The 15,306-nt window shown below is 46.3% G+C and overlaps 1 protein-coding gene across 4 annotated transcripts in view; it reads left to right on the forward strand.

Moving 5' to 3' along the window:
• CRYL1 (crystallin lambda 1) overlaps positions 1 to 15,306 on the forward strand; it is a 249,736-nt gene that overhangs the window by 21,481 nt on the left and 212,949 nt on the right. For all 4 annotated transcript variants that reach the window (XM_075592296.1, XM_075592293.1, XM_075592295.1 and 1 more), the window contains exon 2: positions 3,725 to 3,832. In XM_075592296.1, coding sequence (XP_075448411.1) covers positions 3,725 to 3,832 — 108 coding nt within the window. The remainder of the gene's footprint in view (positions 1 to 3,724; positions 3,833 to 15,306) is intronic.

The raw sequence follows: 15,306 nt of genomic DNA on the forward strand, positions 1-15,306 counted from the left end.
TTACCTCCTTTTGATGATATAAAGCTCCTAAGTAGCAACATTCAAAACAACATTGTGGCTAAATAGATAGTAAGTTTCATTTTTAGTATCTGCAAATGAGTCATAGATTCTCATATCTATGTAGTCCTGACGCCCTCGAGATTATAAAACCTATCAGGCTTTAGGCCCAGGGGGAAGACCGGGTTAGGTATTAATATTATATTGAGGTAAGAGGGGAAGGAAATCGGGCAGGAATGCAATTTTTTTGTTCTATAAAAATAACCGTTTGATTTTACAAGGAATGGTTACCTATCCTTGAAGAAAGATTATTTGTTCAGCTCTTTCTAGAGCAAGCATGACATCTCCTTCACTTGAAATATTGGAGGGAGTCCTGTTTCACATTTGTATCAACTTTCTTGTAAAACAGCAGTCTGCTGTTCTTATTTGTGTGTGTGTATAATCTCAAATGGAAATATTACTGTGCTCATTTGCATGTTTTAGACAGGTCATAATGTGTGTGTGAGATACATATACACACACACACACACACACACACACACACACACACACACACACACACACACACACACACACACACACACACACACACACACACACACACACACACACACACACACACACACACACACATATATATTATATATATATATACATCAAATAAAGAATATCACTTGTGAGCACATTCACATGTCAGACTGGTCTGCAACCCTGCCTTTCAACCATTATCACCTAGCATACAGTGCTTTCATTGCAGCAAGGGATTCTGGGAAATGACATGCAAATGAGCACGTGTCACCTTTTGCCTGGAATTTCCATTCACATAGAGCCCATATAAGCAAATGCATGGCTGTTCACACAGCTTTTAACCACAGCATGGGACTAGCAAAGCAAGTCAAACCACTCACAGACATGTTTCAACCTTAATGGGTCTCATCAGTGTGAGGGTGGTTTATACTTGCTTTGCAATATTTCTAGGCTGGGTAGGTTCTATCTATCTACACACACTGAAACAAACCCTCAGCAGAGGCAAATGTGATGCACAGTAAAGGGCAAATTGTTAGTTTGTGAGGATCCATAGAGATCCAATATGCTGGCACACAACAAGAGATAATCACATAAAAGTGGTCTATTGGGTGCAAAATGCACAGATATGCCCGACGTTTCGGTCCCATGGAGGACATTTTACAGGGGTACAGGATCCCCAGAGCTGTACTATGCTCCTCTGAAACCTGGGGGTGGGGAGGAATACTTGGTGGACACAAAATGGCAGCAGGGGTCAGGGCTAACTCCATCTGGATATGATGTTGCGACTTTCTATTCATAACCCAGCAGCCATATTTGTAGTGTTTTTTTGTGTGGAAAACCATTTATAGTTTATATATACTGTATCTGAAGCCAAGGGTCCCTGTAGGTTGGGGGACCATGGGGAAGAAGGGAGGGATTTGCTGCATTAAAAGTGACCTTTGCAAAGTTATGTTTTTCCCCTTTTACATCTTGTTACAAATTTCTGCTTACAGCATCTTTTTTTGGAATTGGATATTTCATATATTTACTTACATTTTGTTTAAACACAAATACCTGTTTTGCCCGATTTTTATAAGGCGATGTTTTTATTTTTTATTTTCATAAAGTTACGTTGAAAATTGCACACTCTCCTTCTAATTGGGCCCACCCACTTCGCGAGCCAATTAGCAGACATATGTAGGAGGGTAAAATGGAGGAAGCTCCACCGTGGGGGTCTGAAGCAGCCATGTTGCTAGTGACAGGAAGCTCAAATCAGGAGAGACGGACACAGAGAGATGCAGGGAGTGTGGAAACTGTTTTATTTCCAGCTGCTTCTAAAATTAGAGGGTTGCCTTATTTTTGGGGTCGCCCTATAAATCAATCAGGAAAATACGGTAATACAGTTTTAAAAAGTAAATTTGTCACAAAAGCCCTCTCCCAGTTCATAACCATTACCATAAACGTAATTACATAATCACTGTATGACATTTATTATTGCTATCTAAAAAGGAGGTCCTGGAACTCCGGCTCCTGTGAGATCCCCAACAAAAAAGACCTGTCTGCAAGGTTTTAATACCACTATATGCACTGTTGCATGTATGAAGAATTGTCTTATTAGTCTATTAAAATATATCAGTCTGTGACACACAATAGCCAAACCATGTAGTAAAGTCTTCAAAGAGATGAGGTATCACCACAAAGCTTAGAGCAGGGGTGCGCAAAGTCGGGTCGCGAAATTTTCTGGGGGGAGGCGCGGTGATTAAAGAGGCCCTGCGCTGTTCCCTAAGGCATTTAAATTAAATGCCGGGGGAGGCGTGAGGTCTCTGAAAATCTCTCTTAGGCCTCGTTCAGGGTGCCAGCTGCAGGACTCGGAGGGAGGGCGGGAGGGAGGCAGTGCTGCAGTTTGCTGGGCGATCTGTGTTTATCCCCCAGCAGACTTTTCAGCGTTGGGGAGGGGGCGGGGTTACACACAGCAGGGTAAGTATCCAAGTTGCAGTCATAAAATCATTCTGAAGAATGATTTCATTGGCTGCCTTGGTCCCTGTGACGCTGCTGCAGTTCCAAAAAACTAAATTTTCGTTTAGTGAAACTGTAGCCAGCTTCAACTCCTGGCTTCGGAGACAGGGCGGTTGCTACCCTGACAACCAGTATTCAAATTGAATACTTTGTTTCTCACGGCAGCACGCACAGCAGCACGCCCTCCCTCTGAAGCCAGCACCCTGAACGAGGCCTTACCTGGTCTGAGCTGCCTCTTCGGCGCCATGGCGCCACAGGGTCAAATGGCAACGCGTTGCCATGCCAATATTACGTCATATGACGGCGCGAAGCTCAGAGCCAGTTAAGGAAGAGGGCTGCGAGCAGGGCGGAGAGCTGACAGGAGGGGCGCAAACAGAAAAGTTTGCGCCCCCCTGGCTTAGAGGATGGTCTATTTAGGTAGGTGCACAGGTGCACCAGTTCTATTATTTGCCACTCTTTAAGCTTGCTAAGTTGTTGATACCCCAACTCTTTGAAGGTGGGTGCAGCTGGTCCTAATTTATCTTCATGGGTTGGAAGGTTATCATGCTTATGCTGCTGGTACTGTCCAAAGTCAGTTTATACTGTTTATTTATGGCAGAAGAGCGCGAGTTTCTGTGGGGTCAAAATATCAAGGCAAAAGGTGGGACAATTCTGTGGCACACAAGCTACAGATGTATCAAGCGAAGAAAAAAAATAATTGATGGGAATTTTTTATTTTAGACAAATGGTCCCGTATTCCTGGTGTCAGAAGGTGTCTTGTGGAATAGCACTGCTTAGTAAATATGGGCCATGGTTTACTATTTGTGTACAATCATTGCTCCACATGTGCCTTAATACACAGAGGACTACATTTTTGTGTGATGAATTGAAAGGCCCCTGTGTTTATATTATTGACCTTTGTTGGAAGACTAATGTCAAATTAATTAATAGCATGAGTAAGTTGCCTCCCTGTACTTTATCGTTGTACTAAAAAAAAGATTGTTGTTCTTTTTGAGGATTCACTGTGACTGTGCATTATACAATTTGAAGTGTTTCACATGTAAAAAGTACAACGCAAAAATACATTATAATTTATTATATGGTAGTTTTAATGCCTTGGTTTTGAGATCTGCCCTTCTTGCCCTTCTTTTGAAGACCCTAAAGAATATGAACTCATGTCTTTTCTTTCATTGAGTAATTTTGGTTCCGTTTCTTTATTCCCCAGTGGCCTCATCGGTCGCAGCTGGGCAATGGTGTTTGCAAGCGGAGGCTTCAGAGTAAAACTTTATGATATTGTGCAACAGCAAGTCTCTACTGCCATAGAGGACATACGGTAATTTATTTTAACTTCGTGACTGATAATGTCATATTTATAGCTGCAGCAGTGTATATATATGTTCATCACAGAAGTGTTGTCATTTGTGGAAAAAAAAATTTGTTTCTGACTTATTCAGGAGTCAAGGTGAGTAATTTATAAAGCGGTATGCTGTACAAGATAAACTCCTCAACATACGAGTATGATGCCCATTCTACAGCTATGTGACTCAATGTTTAAAAGGCTTATGCTATTAGAGTAGTAATTCAAAGTTCTAGTACTGTAGCTGTATTGGTCCTGGAGAAGTGTAGATTTGTTGGAGGTTGTGATACATTGTAATGGGTTAAAATGAAAGTTCTTCATAGATAAAATTATAATATAAGAGCTTCTTTTGGCCTCAAATGTATCTTCTTCAGTACTTTCGCTGGTCAGCTGTAGCTGTAGCCCTTTCCCTGAGCTACTGCGTAAAAGGGGTGTCGAGTGGCAGAAGAAGACACCAACAAGGAGGACAGCGCAAATGATATTCATGGCCACTTGAAGTTGAAGAAATAAGGGAAAGCTGCAGTCAGTCTGGCAGAATCAACTGCTTGATAAGGAGCGATGTGGGATTAGTGGAAAGGGTAGGCTCCATCTCATGTCCCAGCCGGTCCTGCTGTTTATTCCATTCCTTGCATCTCACATAACCCCCCCCCCATGCATCTCACATCCCACCCCATGGCATCTCAGATCCCCCCTTGCATCTCACATCCCCTCGTTCCCCCCTTGCATCTCACATCCCCCCGTCCCCCCCTTGCATCTCACATCCCCCCTTGCATCTCAGATCACCTCCTCTCCTGCACATCGCACGCTGAACTGCAGGGGCGGAGCCTACACGGGAGGCCACAGCAATAGCAAAGTGAGGTACCTGCTGCAGTGGGAAAGAAATCTGGGGCCCGGACACAGAGCTGGCGGACAGGCCAGAGGTCAGGCCCAACTGTCAGCCTCCCAGCCCGGGACTGGGCTGTATAGAGGAGGGTGGTGGTGTGTGTGTGTGTCCCTTCCACCGGTACATGCTCCAGCCTCCACCTGGATCATTGGGCATCATTGGACCTATATATTTTATGATCTGTTGTGCACCAATAATAGGGATTCTTACTAGTCGCAAGTACTCTCTAGTTACAAACCACTATTCTCTGACATTCCGTCTATCTCCCTGGTAGCACGCAACCTCCATACGACCCTTCAAGTAAAACAGTGGTTAGTGCGAGTTACCCTAATCTATTTCATATATGAATAAATATTAAATTTAATTTCCACAAACCATTTACTCTCATAATGTAGAACTAAAAATGCTTCACAGGAGCGCTGTAAACGACAGAGTTCAACTATGCCAGTAGGTCGACTGAAACACTTAGTATAGGGCCCTCTCTTTTTAGTAAGTACGTGTAACGAACAGAGATGGGAAAATAACGGGTGGATTCCTATCGACCATGCATTTATGTGGCGGGAGATAAAGAAGCTTTCACACAATGTATCAGCCACGTGTTATTTTAATAGAATAAAAGTTATAAAATTTTATAAATAAAGAATGGAAACAAATGTTTGTCTCGCGTTTAAATCATTTTTAATATTCAAAAAATAAAATCTTCAACAAAGTATGTCTTTATTTTTATAGCGCCATTAATGTACATAGCTCTTCACAAATCCCAGCACCTTTTTCAATCACCCCCTGGAGGTGATGTCACCCCTGGTTAAGAACCTCTGGTCTAAGGCTTCTTTGCATTCTGTCCAGCTGAACAGGAATGGTCACTCCTTTAGGTTTGAGGAATTTAAACAGACCCTACGCATAGGCCTCCATGTCATCCAGGTCAATCTTCTCCAGAGTATTTTTGAGGAGCAGGTTGTTTCGCAGATTCCTGGGTCTCTAGGTGCATCAAACAGTTAATTGATGACCACTTTATGTTCATCTAGAAGCATATTGTCTTCCGTCAGTTTATCATGTTTTTCTTCGAGATCTGACTCCCTATTGCCAACCTAAGCAGTTTCCTGTAGATTTGGTTTTAGAAATGCAATGGAGCAAAATTCAGACTTTCGGTTATATCTCTGTCCAGTAGCTCTTTGATATTAAACATATCTCCTTGTGTATGGGAGTTACCAGAATCTGGAGGACAGAATCTGTGGCAATCTCCCTTGAAGGGTAGTTTACTGGACAACCTATAGTATTGTGTGGTCTGCATTTGTTTTCTTTGGACGCACGATTAGGGAGCGTTGAAATCACATAGAAAATAAGTATTCAGGAGACCCATTGATTTCCCGAGAGATAATGTTCAAGGCTACAACGTTACACTTTTCAATTACTCAGCATAGATGCCTTATTGCGGGAGGGAGGAAGTGGAGAGAGAGAAACCGTGATTTGTGGTAGTAGACTCATGACTTTCGTAGAAGCTTCAGAAGCACACAGGCACTCTCGTTAGCAAAGAATTGTTCTATGCTCCGCAGAGCAGGCCGAGTCCAAGATAATGTGTTTTTTTTTACAGTGCCACAATGATATTTTCTAAGGCAAACCTCAATTGTGGCCCTTTCAGGGAGCATCACCAGGCAAAGATGATATATATGGAGTACTTTTAGGAGTTAGATTGCTCTTGGTCAGACCAAAACTCTGTGGAGCTACAGATTACATTTTATAAATAAAATCCAAAAAAAAATAGTGCATGGAATAGTTTGAGGTCTACCTGTATATGTGATTAGCTCTTTGACCGATTGGGGGAAAATATGCTTAATAAGGCCCTAAACTGCACTTCCATGTGCGCAGACCGCATGGGCGATATAGCTGTCAATTACTGCGTGGGCTTCCACAGTCACGCCCCACAATGCCTTGCCGCTGGGGATGCAAAGTATTGTGGGGGATGGGAGCTCCTGCTGTAATTTACAGCTATGCCGCTAAGGATAAGTTTGGGGCCTTACTAAGTGTGCAGTCCCCACATGGGCTCAGGAACCCGCTACACTGCCTGGGATCCACAATTAATTTTTTTTTTGGTGAACCCACTTAGAGACACGTCACGAACCCCCTGTTGGGAATCACTGCTGTACACAATTGAGTCACATAATTAAAATGATTTAATTTCCACTCAATAGCTCAAAATCAGAACACAACCACTAACATTTTTAGAAAATACAGGACATTACTGTGACAAAAATGGTAAATGTCGCCATCTGGTGTCACACTTTGCAGCAGCCAGCACAACCACAAATAATACATACATTGACAGTCATCAACAACAGGACTGCACTGTTAACCTCTCAGACTATACACCAAATCAAGCAGAGTCCTCTGTATTATCAAAGGGTCTCACATTCTGCCCTACCAAGCCTATGCACAAGATTGAGCTGTGCAGTGACCTGGAAGAGTTCTTCAGAAGACTGCGTCTTAAGGAGTTCTTCCATGACAGACATGACCAAGATCGTGCCAACACTGCAGAAGGAGAGCCAAGGCACATGAGCAGGGACAAACAAAAATCCAACTGGATCCCACAAACTGGGTGCAACCCCAAACTGGACCGGTGTTACGCTGGTGCTGCCTGCAGACCAGACCCGTCCCCTGCACTAAGGTGGGACGTATATAGACACGCACCCACAGCGGAGAGAGCGTGTCCGGAGTGTGGTGGTAGCATAGTCGGCCAGTAAGTGTAGGTATAGTGAGATAGGTATTTGCCGGATCCGGGGTAGTAGAAGTGCCGTAGTGGGTTCCATAGCCAAGGGTCGAGGATAGGAGAGGTCCGGGTGGTCGTGGTACACAAGCCGAGTCCGAGGATCTTAGAGGTCAGCGTAGAGAGGTGGAAGCTGGGGTCGAGTGCCAGAGAGAGTAATCAGCTAAGCCTGGGTCAAAACCTGAAGGGAGTACAAGACGAAAGCACGGCACAGAAACCACAACTGCTCGAGAGGAGACTATGCAGAGCAATGAGCCAAAGGAAGGACTGGGATAATAAAGGTAGGTGGTGCAATAGAGTCAGGGGACAGAGCAAGGGTGTGCCGAGGAGCACTCTGTGGTTGGACGGCATTGTATTTGTTTTTTGGGAACAGCTGTGCCGGAGGACGTGAGTGAGGATGCCAAGGTGTGTGGCTACAGGCAGAGTGCAGTGAATAAATTATCGGTGGAGACGTGCGCTCTGTAAGAGAGAGTTGCACGCGTCCTGGCAAGATGGCGGTAGCAGTGGACCCCGCGGAAGGTAGGGGGGGGTTCACTTTGTGGCGGGCGTGACCCCTGATTCCTTACAGTACCCCCCCTTGAGGATTGGCCTAAGGACGATCCTCCCAAGGCTTCCGCGGAATCTTCTTGTGGAAACGGTTGAGTGTCGGGGCGTTGATGTCCTCACGAGATAACCAGGAGCGTTCCTCGGGCCCATCGCCCTTCCAGTGCACAAGGAACTGAACCTTTCCCCTGGAAAGATGGGAGTCAACTATTGATTGAATTTCAAATTCCGCATGCCCTTGGACCGTGACGGGATCTGGTCTACGGGTGTAGTGCGAGAAGTAGGAACTCTACACAAAAGGTTTCAGCAGAGACACATGGAAGACATTGGGTATCTTCATAGCGGCGGGGAGCTGAAGGCGCCAATTTTGGGGTTGGAGTCTTTAGCCGAATATTCTTGGCCGAAAGCCAGACTCTGTCGCCTGGCTTGTATCTGGGGGAGACTCGACGCCTGGATCTTAAATTTCTGCGGCTTTAGAAGAGCAGACTGAATCTTAGTCCAGGAGTTTTGGAGTGATGTGATCCGTTCGTCGGATCAGCTGGGTGTTACCTGTGGGTGGTACCCCGAGGAAAATGATAGAGAAATTCAGAGTCTTTTGGTGAATGCCCACCAGAACTTGGATACAAACTGTGAGCCACGATCAGAGACTATCGAAATAGGGATTCCATGAATGCGAAAGATTTCTCTGGAGAAAATGTCCGCTAGGGTGGGAGAGGTGGGAAGACCCTTAAGGGGAACGAAGTGGGCCTGCTTAGAGAACCGATCTACAATTACTAAAATGGTGTTCATACCCCTGGGGGCTGGCAATTCCACAATAAAATCCATAGAGATATGGGACCAGGGGCGCTCCGGAAAAGGTAACGGCATGAATAAGCCTGAAGGTTTCTGATGAAGAGCCTTGCTTCGCGCACATACCGGACAGGTACTGGTGAATTCTTGAATAATTCTTGCCATGTTGGGCCACCAGAAAGTGTGCTGAATAAGATCCAAAGTTCTCTTGAAAGGAGGGTGTCCAGCTGAACGAGAGGAGTGACCTCATTCTAAGATCTTGGATCGAAATTTAGGAGCAGCGTAGAGTCTTCCTTCTGGTCCTCTAAATTTCTTGGAATATGTTTTTGAGCCCCTACAATCTTGTCCAGGATGTCGAATGAGGCAGCGGAGATAATGTGTTTCCGAGGTAAGATGGTTTCCGGAGTGTCTTCGGACCTCTCCTCCGGGGAGAATTGTCTGGACAGGGCATCGGCATTCACATTCTTGGTACCAGGGATTTAGGATAGAGTATAGTTGAACCTTGAAAAGAAGAGTGCCCAACGGGCTTGGCGAGACCCCAGGCGACGTTCACTTTCAATATAAAGTAGATTTTTATGGTCGGTCAGAATCGATATAGGCTCTCGAGATCCCTCCAGGAGGTGCCTCCATTCCTGTAAGGCCGTCTTGATAGCCAGCAGTTCTCTATTGCCCACGTCGTAGTTCCTTTCTGCAGACAAATTGTTTTTTGAGAAAAAAACGCATGGGTGAAGTTTGTCCTGCGGGGAACAACTCTGAGAGCGCACCGCACCTGCCCCACAATCCGAGGCATCAACTTCCAACGTGAAGGGCAGGCTGGTGTCTGGGTGACGGAGGATGGGTGAGGAGAGAAATGCCCGTTTGAAAGGCAGAGACTGCCTCAGGTGGTCATGCTGAGGGATCAACCCCTTTCTTGGTAAGGGCGGTGATGGGGGCTATCATGGTGGAGAAGTTACGGATAAATTTCCGGTAATAATTGGAGAAGCCCAGAAACCGTTAGATAGCTTTCAGAGAATTAGGCTGAGGCCAGTCTAGTATGGTTTTGATCTTCTCGGGATCCATAGAAAAGCCCCTGTCGGAGAAAATGTATCCTAAGACGGAGGTGGAGGATTGATGAAAAAGGCTCTTTTCCAGTTTAGCATAAAGGTGATTGACCCGGAGACAGGAAAGAACGAGCCTGGTGTGCAGAATATGGTCTTGAAGATTCTTTGAAAAGATAAGGATGTCATCGACATAGACAATAACAAAAGAATTGAGAATATCACAAAATATTTCATTAATGAAATCCTGAAAGACTGAGGGGACGTTACAGAGGCCGAAAGGCATTACTAAATACTCATAGTGGCCACTGAGGGTGTTGAAGGCGGTCTTCCACTCGTCGCCTTCCCGGATACGGATCGAGTTGTATGCCCCTCAGAGATCTAGTTTACTGAATAACTTAGCCCCCTGGAAACTATCGAACAGTTCGGAGATGAGGAGAAGAGGGTAGCGATTCTTGATCGTGATACGATTGAGACCCCGGTAATCAATGCTGGGTCTGAGGTTCCCATCCTTCTTCACAAAGAAAAACCCGGCTCTAGCGGGTGAAGAAAACTTACGAATGAATCCCTTCGAGAGGTTCTCTTGGATGTAGGTATCCATTGCTTTGGTCTCTGGTAGGGATAGCGGATAGGACTTAGACTTGGGGAGAGTAGCACCTGGAACAAGATTAATCGGGCAATCATAAGATCTATGAAGGGGTAGAATTTCGGACTTCGCCTTGCTAAAAACGTCCAAAAAAATCAGTGTAAACCTCCTGCAAGACGCAAGTAGAGGAAGAGGAAGGCACAATATTTGCGAGCAAGGTAGAAGGAATGATAAGCGGCGTAGGAAGTATGTCCACTCTTGATCTCCATTGAATTGGTGTACGAGACCTCCAATTAATGCAGGGGTTGTGCTTCTGAAGCCAAGGCAGTCCTAGGGGGACCTGAGTTCCGGGGGAGTGGATGACGTCGAAGTTTATGGTTTGAGTATGCCCGTCCGTGGAAGATAGAATGAGTGGGAGAGTCTCTAGGGAGATGAAAGCGAGGTTTAAGGGGCGGCCATCAATACCTTCTAGTCCAATAGGAACTTCCTTGCTGATAAGCGGAATGTTGTTACGGGTGGCAAAGGCTTGGTCCACAAAGTTTCCACCGGCTCCAGAATCAATGAAGGCGGACGTAGATACAAGGAAGTTGGATCCCTTAAGGGAAATAGGAATCATGAGCTTCCGGGGAAGCTCTTTTTTAAGGAGGGGGCGTGGAGAGATAGAACCCAGGGAAAGCCCCTCGTACTTCACTGGGTGTGCGCGTTTCCCGGACACAGAGGGGAGAAACGTATCAGATGTTCCAGGGATCCACAGTAATAGCACAAACCTTTGTTCCGACGGTAGTCCCTTGCGTTGGTATGGGTCTGTTGTGTGCCTATCTGCATTGGTTCGGGAGGCTCCAGAGCTGTTAATGGAGTCGGAAGAAATCTTGGGATCGAGGGAGGACGAGGAGACAGGGCGACAAATGGCAGGAAGCGGGACTGTTGAGGTTAAGAGTGTCGTTCCTGGAGGCGTTGTTCCATGCGAATGGCTTGTGCGATTAGTTCCTCCAATACTTCGGGCCTGGGCTACCCAGCGAGTTCGTCCTTCACAGGATCAACTAGTCCTTGCCAGAAGACGGCGACGAGTGCTTCCTGGTTCCAGTGCGTCTCCGCTGCTATGGTCCGGAACTCTAGTGCGTATTTGGCTACGGACTTACGACCCTGTGACATATGGAGAAGAGAAGAGGCCACAGTATCGGGGCGAGCAGGAGTGTCGAACACTTGCTGGAACTCCTGCCTAAAGCGGGGGTAATCCTGAGTCAGTTTGGGTCGTAACTTCCAGATTGGGGAGGCCCAGGCCAAAGCATTCCCAGTCAATAATGAATATACATAGGCTACCTTTTTGCGTCCAGAAGAAAATTGAGTGGGGGCCATCTCAAATTGTATCTCGCATTGGTTTAGGAATCCACAGCAAGCCTGGGGATCTCCAGCATAGTGCTTGGGAGCAGGGATCCTGGGCTCCGGTGCCACGGCGCCTGCTGGTTCAGGTAGTGCTGGAGGGAGTACACTAGGCGGAGATTCCCAGAGAGAAAGGTCTGCCAACTGTTGGGATAAGACGGTTATTTGGTCCGACATAGTTTGATGCTATTGAATAAGGGCCGACAGTATTTGGCATTATTCAGTCTGGTCTGCGTTTGTTGGGCTCTACATAATGTTACGCTGGTGCTGCCCGCAGACTAGACCCGTCCCCTGCACTGAGGTGGGATGTATATAGACACGCACCCGCAGTGGAGAGGGCGTGTCCGGAGTGTGGTGGTAGTGTAGTCGGCCAGTAAGTGCAGGTATAGTGAGATAGGTATTTGCCGGACCCGGGGTAGTAGAAGTGTCGTAGTGGGTTCCGTAGCCAAGGGTCGAGCATAGGAGAGGTCTGGGTGGTCGTGGTACACAAGCCGAGTCCGAGGGTCTTAGATGTCAGCGTAGAGAGGTGGAAGCCGGGGTCGAGAGCCATAGAGAGTAATCAGCCAAGCCTGGGTCAAAACCTGAAGGGAGTACAAGAAGAAAGCACGGCACAGAAACCACAACTGCTCGAGAGGAGACTATGCAGAGCAATGAGCCAAAGGAAGGACTGGGATAATAAAGGTAGGTGGTCCAATAGAGTCACGGGGCAGAGCAAGGGTGTGCCGAGGAGCACTCTGTGGTTGGACGTCATTGTATTTGGTTTTTGGGAACTGCTATGCCGGAGGGCGTCAGTGCGGATGCCGGGGGGCGTGGCTACAGGCAGAGTGCAGTGAATAAATTATCGGTGGAGACGTGCGCTCTGTAAGAGAGAGTTCCGCGCGTCCCGGCAAGATGGCGGCTGCCTGCGTGTGAGCCAGAGGCGAGCGATTGGCACCACGGCGAGGGTATCGCCGAAGGGGACATACGGCAGTAGAAGCGGACCCCGTGGAAGGTAGGGGGGGGGTCACGTTTTGGCGGGCGTGACCCCTGATTCCTTACAACCGTTACATCGAAAGCTTTAGACAGAGCCAAAACCACCATCCTGGACAAAGTAAGGAAACAAACGTATAATCTGACACTGATCAAGAGGAGAGCCATAGAATCTCTAAAGGCCAACCAAAACATAACAATCAAACCTGTGGACAAGGGAGGAGCAGTGGTCATCATGAACACATGAGCAGTGGTCATCATTGATGGCCGCCCCTTAAACAGACTACCTGCGGGAAGCGCACAGACAACTCTGATACTAAGTATTACACCAAACTGCAGGAAGATTCAACAAAAAAATACAAGACAACTCAACAGGATCATTAAAACACTCCCAATCCACACAAGAGAACAAATTCTGGACCTAATACCAGCTAACCCAAAACCTGGCACTTTTGTACATGCTCCCTAAAAATCACAAAGAGGGTAACACTGGGCGACCTATTATCTCTGGATCTGGCACACTGACTGAGAATATTTCTGGCTGGGTGCAAGGCATTCTAAAACCACTTGTCAGGAACACACCCAGCTATATCCAGAACACCACCGACCTGCTTAACAAACTTAATGCCATTGGCCACCTCCCAACAGGAACACTACTAGCAACCATAGATGTAGAGTCACTTTACACTAACAGCCCCCACAAAGATGGGATTTCAGCCTGCAGATACTTTCTGGGACCGCAGGAGCCACTCACAGAGACAGTGACTAAATGCATCAAATTTATTCTGACCCATAACTACTTCACATTTGGAAATGACACATACCTCCAGGCAACCGGGACCGCTATGGGCACTCGGATGGCGCCATAGTATGTCAATCTGTTCTGCGCAAAACTGGAAAGTGACTTTCTTTCCACCTGTCACTTGAAACCCCTTACATACCTTCGCTACATCGATGACATCCTCCTGATTTGGACCTCTGGTGAACAGGACCTCCTACAGTTCCATGAGAACTTCAATACGTTCCATCCGACAATCAACCTCAAACTCACCCATTCCCCAGATGAAGTATACTTCCTAGACACCACCATTACTTTAAAGAACAACCAACTACAGACTTCTGTATATCGCAAACCTACAGACAGAGCCAGCTATTTGAGGGACAACAGCTTCCACCTGACACACACTAAGCATGCAACCATCTACAGTCAAGCCATACGATACAACCGGATATGCCTGACACAGCAGACAGAGGCCAGCGGATTACAGCCTTGAGATCAGATTTCATAAACCGTGGATATAACCACAGAATTGTAGAAAAGCAAATCCACAAAGCCACCAGAATACCAAGAAGTGATCTCCTTGAATACAGACTGAAAGAGACAAGCGACAGGGTACCTGTGGTGGTCACATATAACCCACACCTAGAAGTCCTACGCAAGATCGCCAGGAAACTACAACCCATTCTCCAGGAAGATACAAGACTGCAACAGGTCTTCCTGAAACACCCTTATTATCATACAGACAACCTCATAATCTCAAGAAAATGATGGTGAGGAGTAAAGTATTCAACAGTACAACTGAATGCGGACCGTGCCAGGACTCAAGATGCAAAACCTGCGCAATGCTCCACACAGAGGGCACAATACAAATACCACACAGGAATCTGGAGTACAAAATCAGAGGAAGGTTCACCTGTTCCTCCAGCAATGATGTGTATCTCATCATGTGCATGAAATGCCCAGGGGGCTGCTACTACATAGGTGAGACAGGACAGGGGATAAACAAGAGAATGAATATGCATCGCCACAGCATCACACGCGGAAAAAGAGACAGCAACCCCATTCACAACCTGGACATTATCTCTAGCAGCGACTAGAGTAGGATCTTCCCATTGGGCACTCTTAAAATTAATAGGACTTACTCCCAAGTCCAGCAAATCATCATCCTTCTCTGTGCTAGTACTAGGCTCTTCACAGCTGTCAATGGGGTTGTCCCCTACTAACACCGGCAAAGGGCAGTCATTTTGATGTTTCTCGTCTCCATTACAACCCTGGTCACTCTCCAAATCAACCTCAGAAAACAGGGAATACATGTTCCTCACTAGTTTGGTCCTTTTCTGATGAGCCTTGGGCTGCCTTCTCTGTTAATGACCATAACTCTAGAAAGTTGGGGAAATCTCTACCAAGCACCCCATTATGGGCTAATCTGGGTACCCCCCCTCCCCCGGTAATTTAGGGTACCACACTGGGTTCCAATATTTACCTCAGCTGTGGGATATTCCCTTTTATATCCATCTTCTGTATATTATCTATTTTCACGTTCGGTATTACAGGCTTTGGTATTAAAGTGACCATACTTCCTGAATCAAGCAGTGCTCTAGACATTTTTCCATTCACCTTCACATAGCACAAATAAAAACTATTACCACCATTATTAGTAGATCCAATACATCCACAAAATGAGTATGGTCCCATATTTTCACCCACATTGCATTCCATGA

Source organism: Ascaphus truei, chromosome 3, assembly GCF_040206685.1.
Source record: "Ascaphus truei isolate aAscTru1 chromosome 3, aAscTru1.hap1, whole genome shotgun sequence".
Classification (NCBI taxonomy): domain Eukaryota; kingdom Metazoa; phylum Chordata; class Amphibia; order Anura; family Ascaphidae; genus Ascaphus; species Ascaphus truei.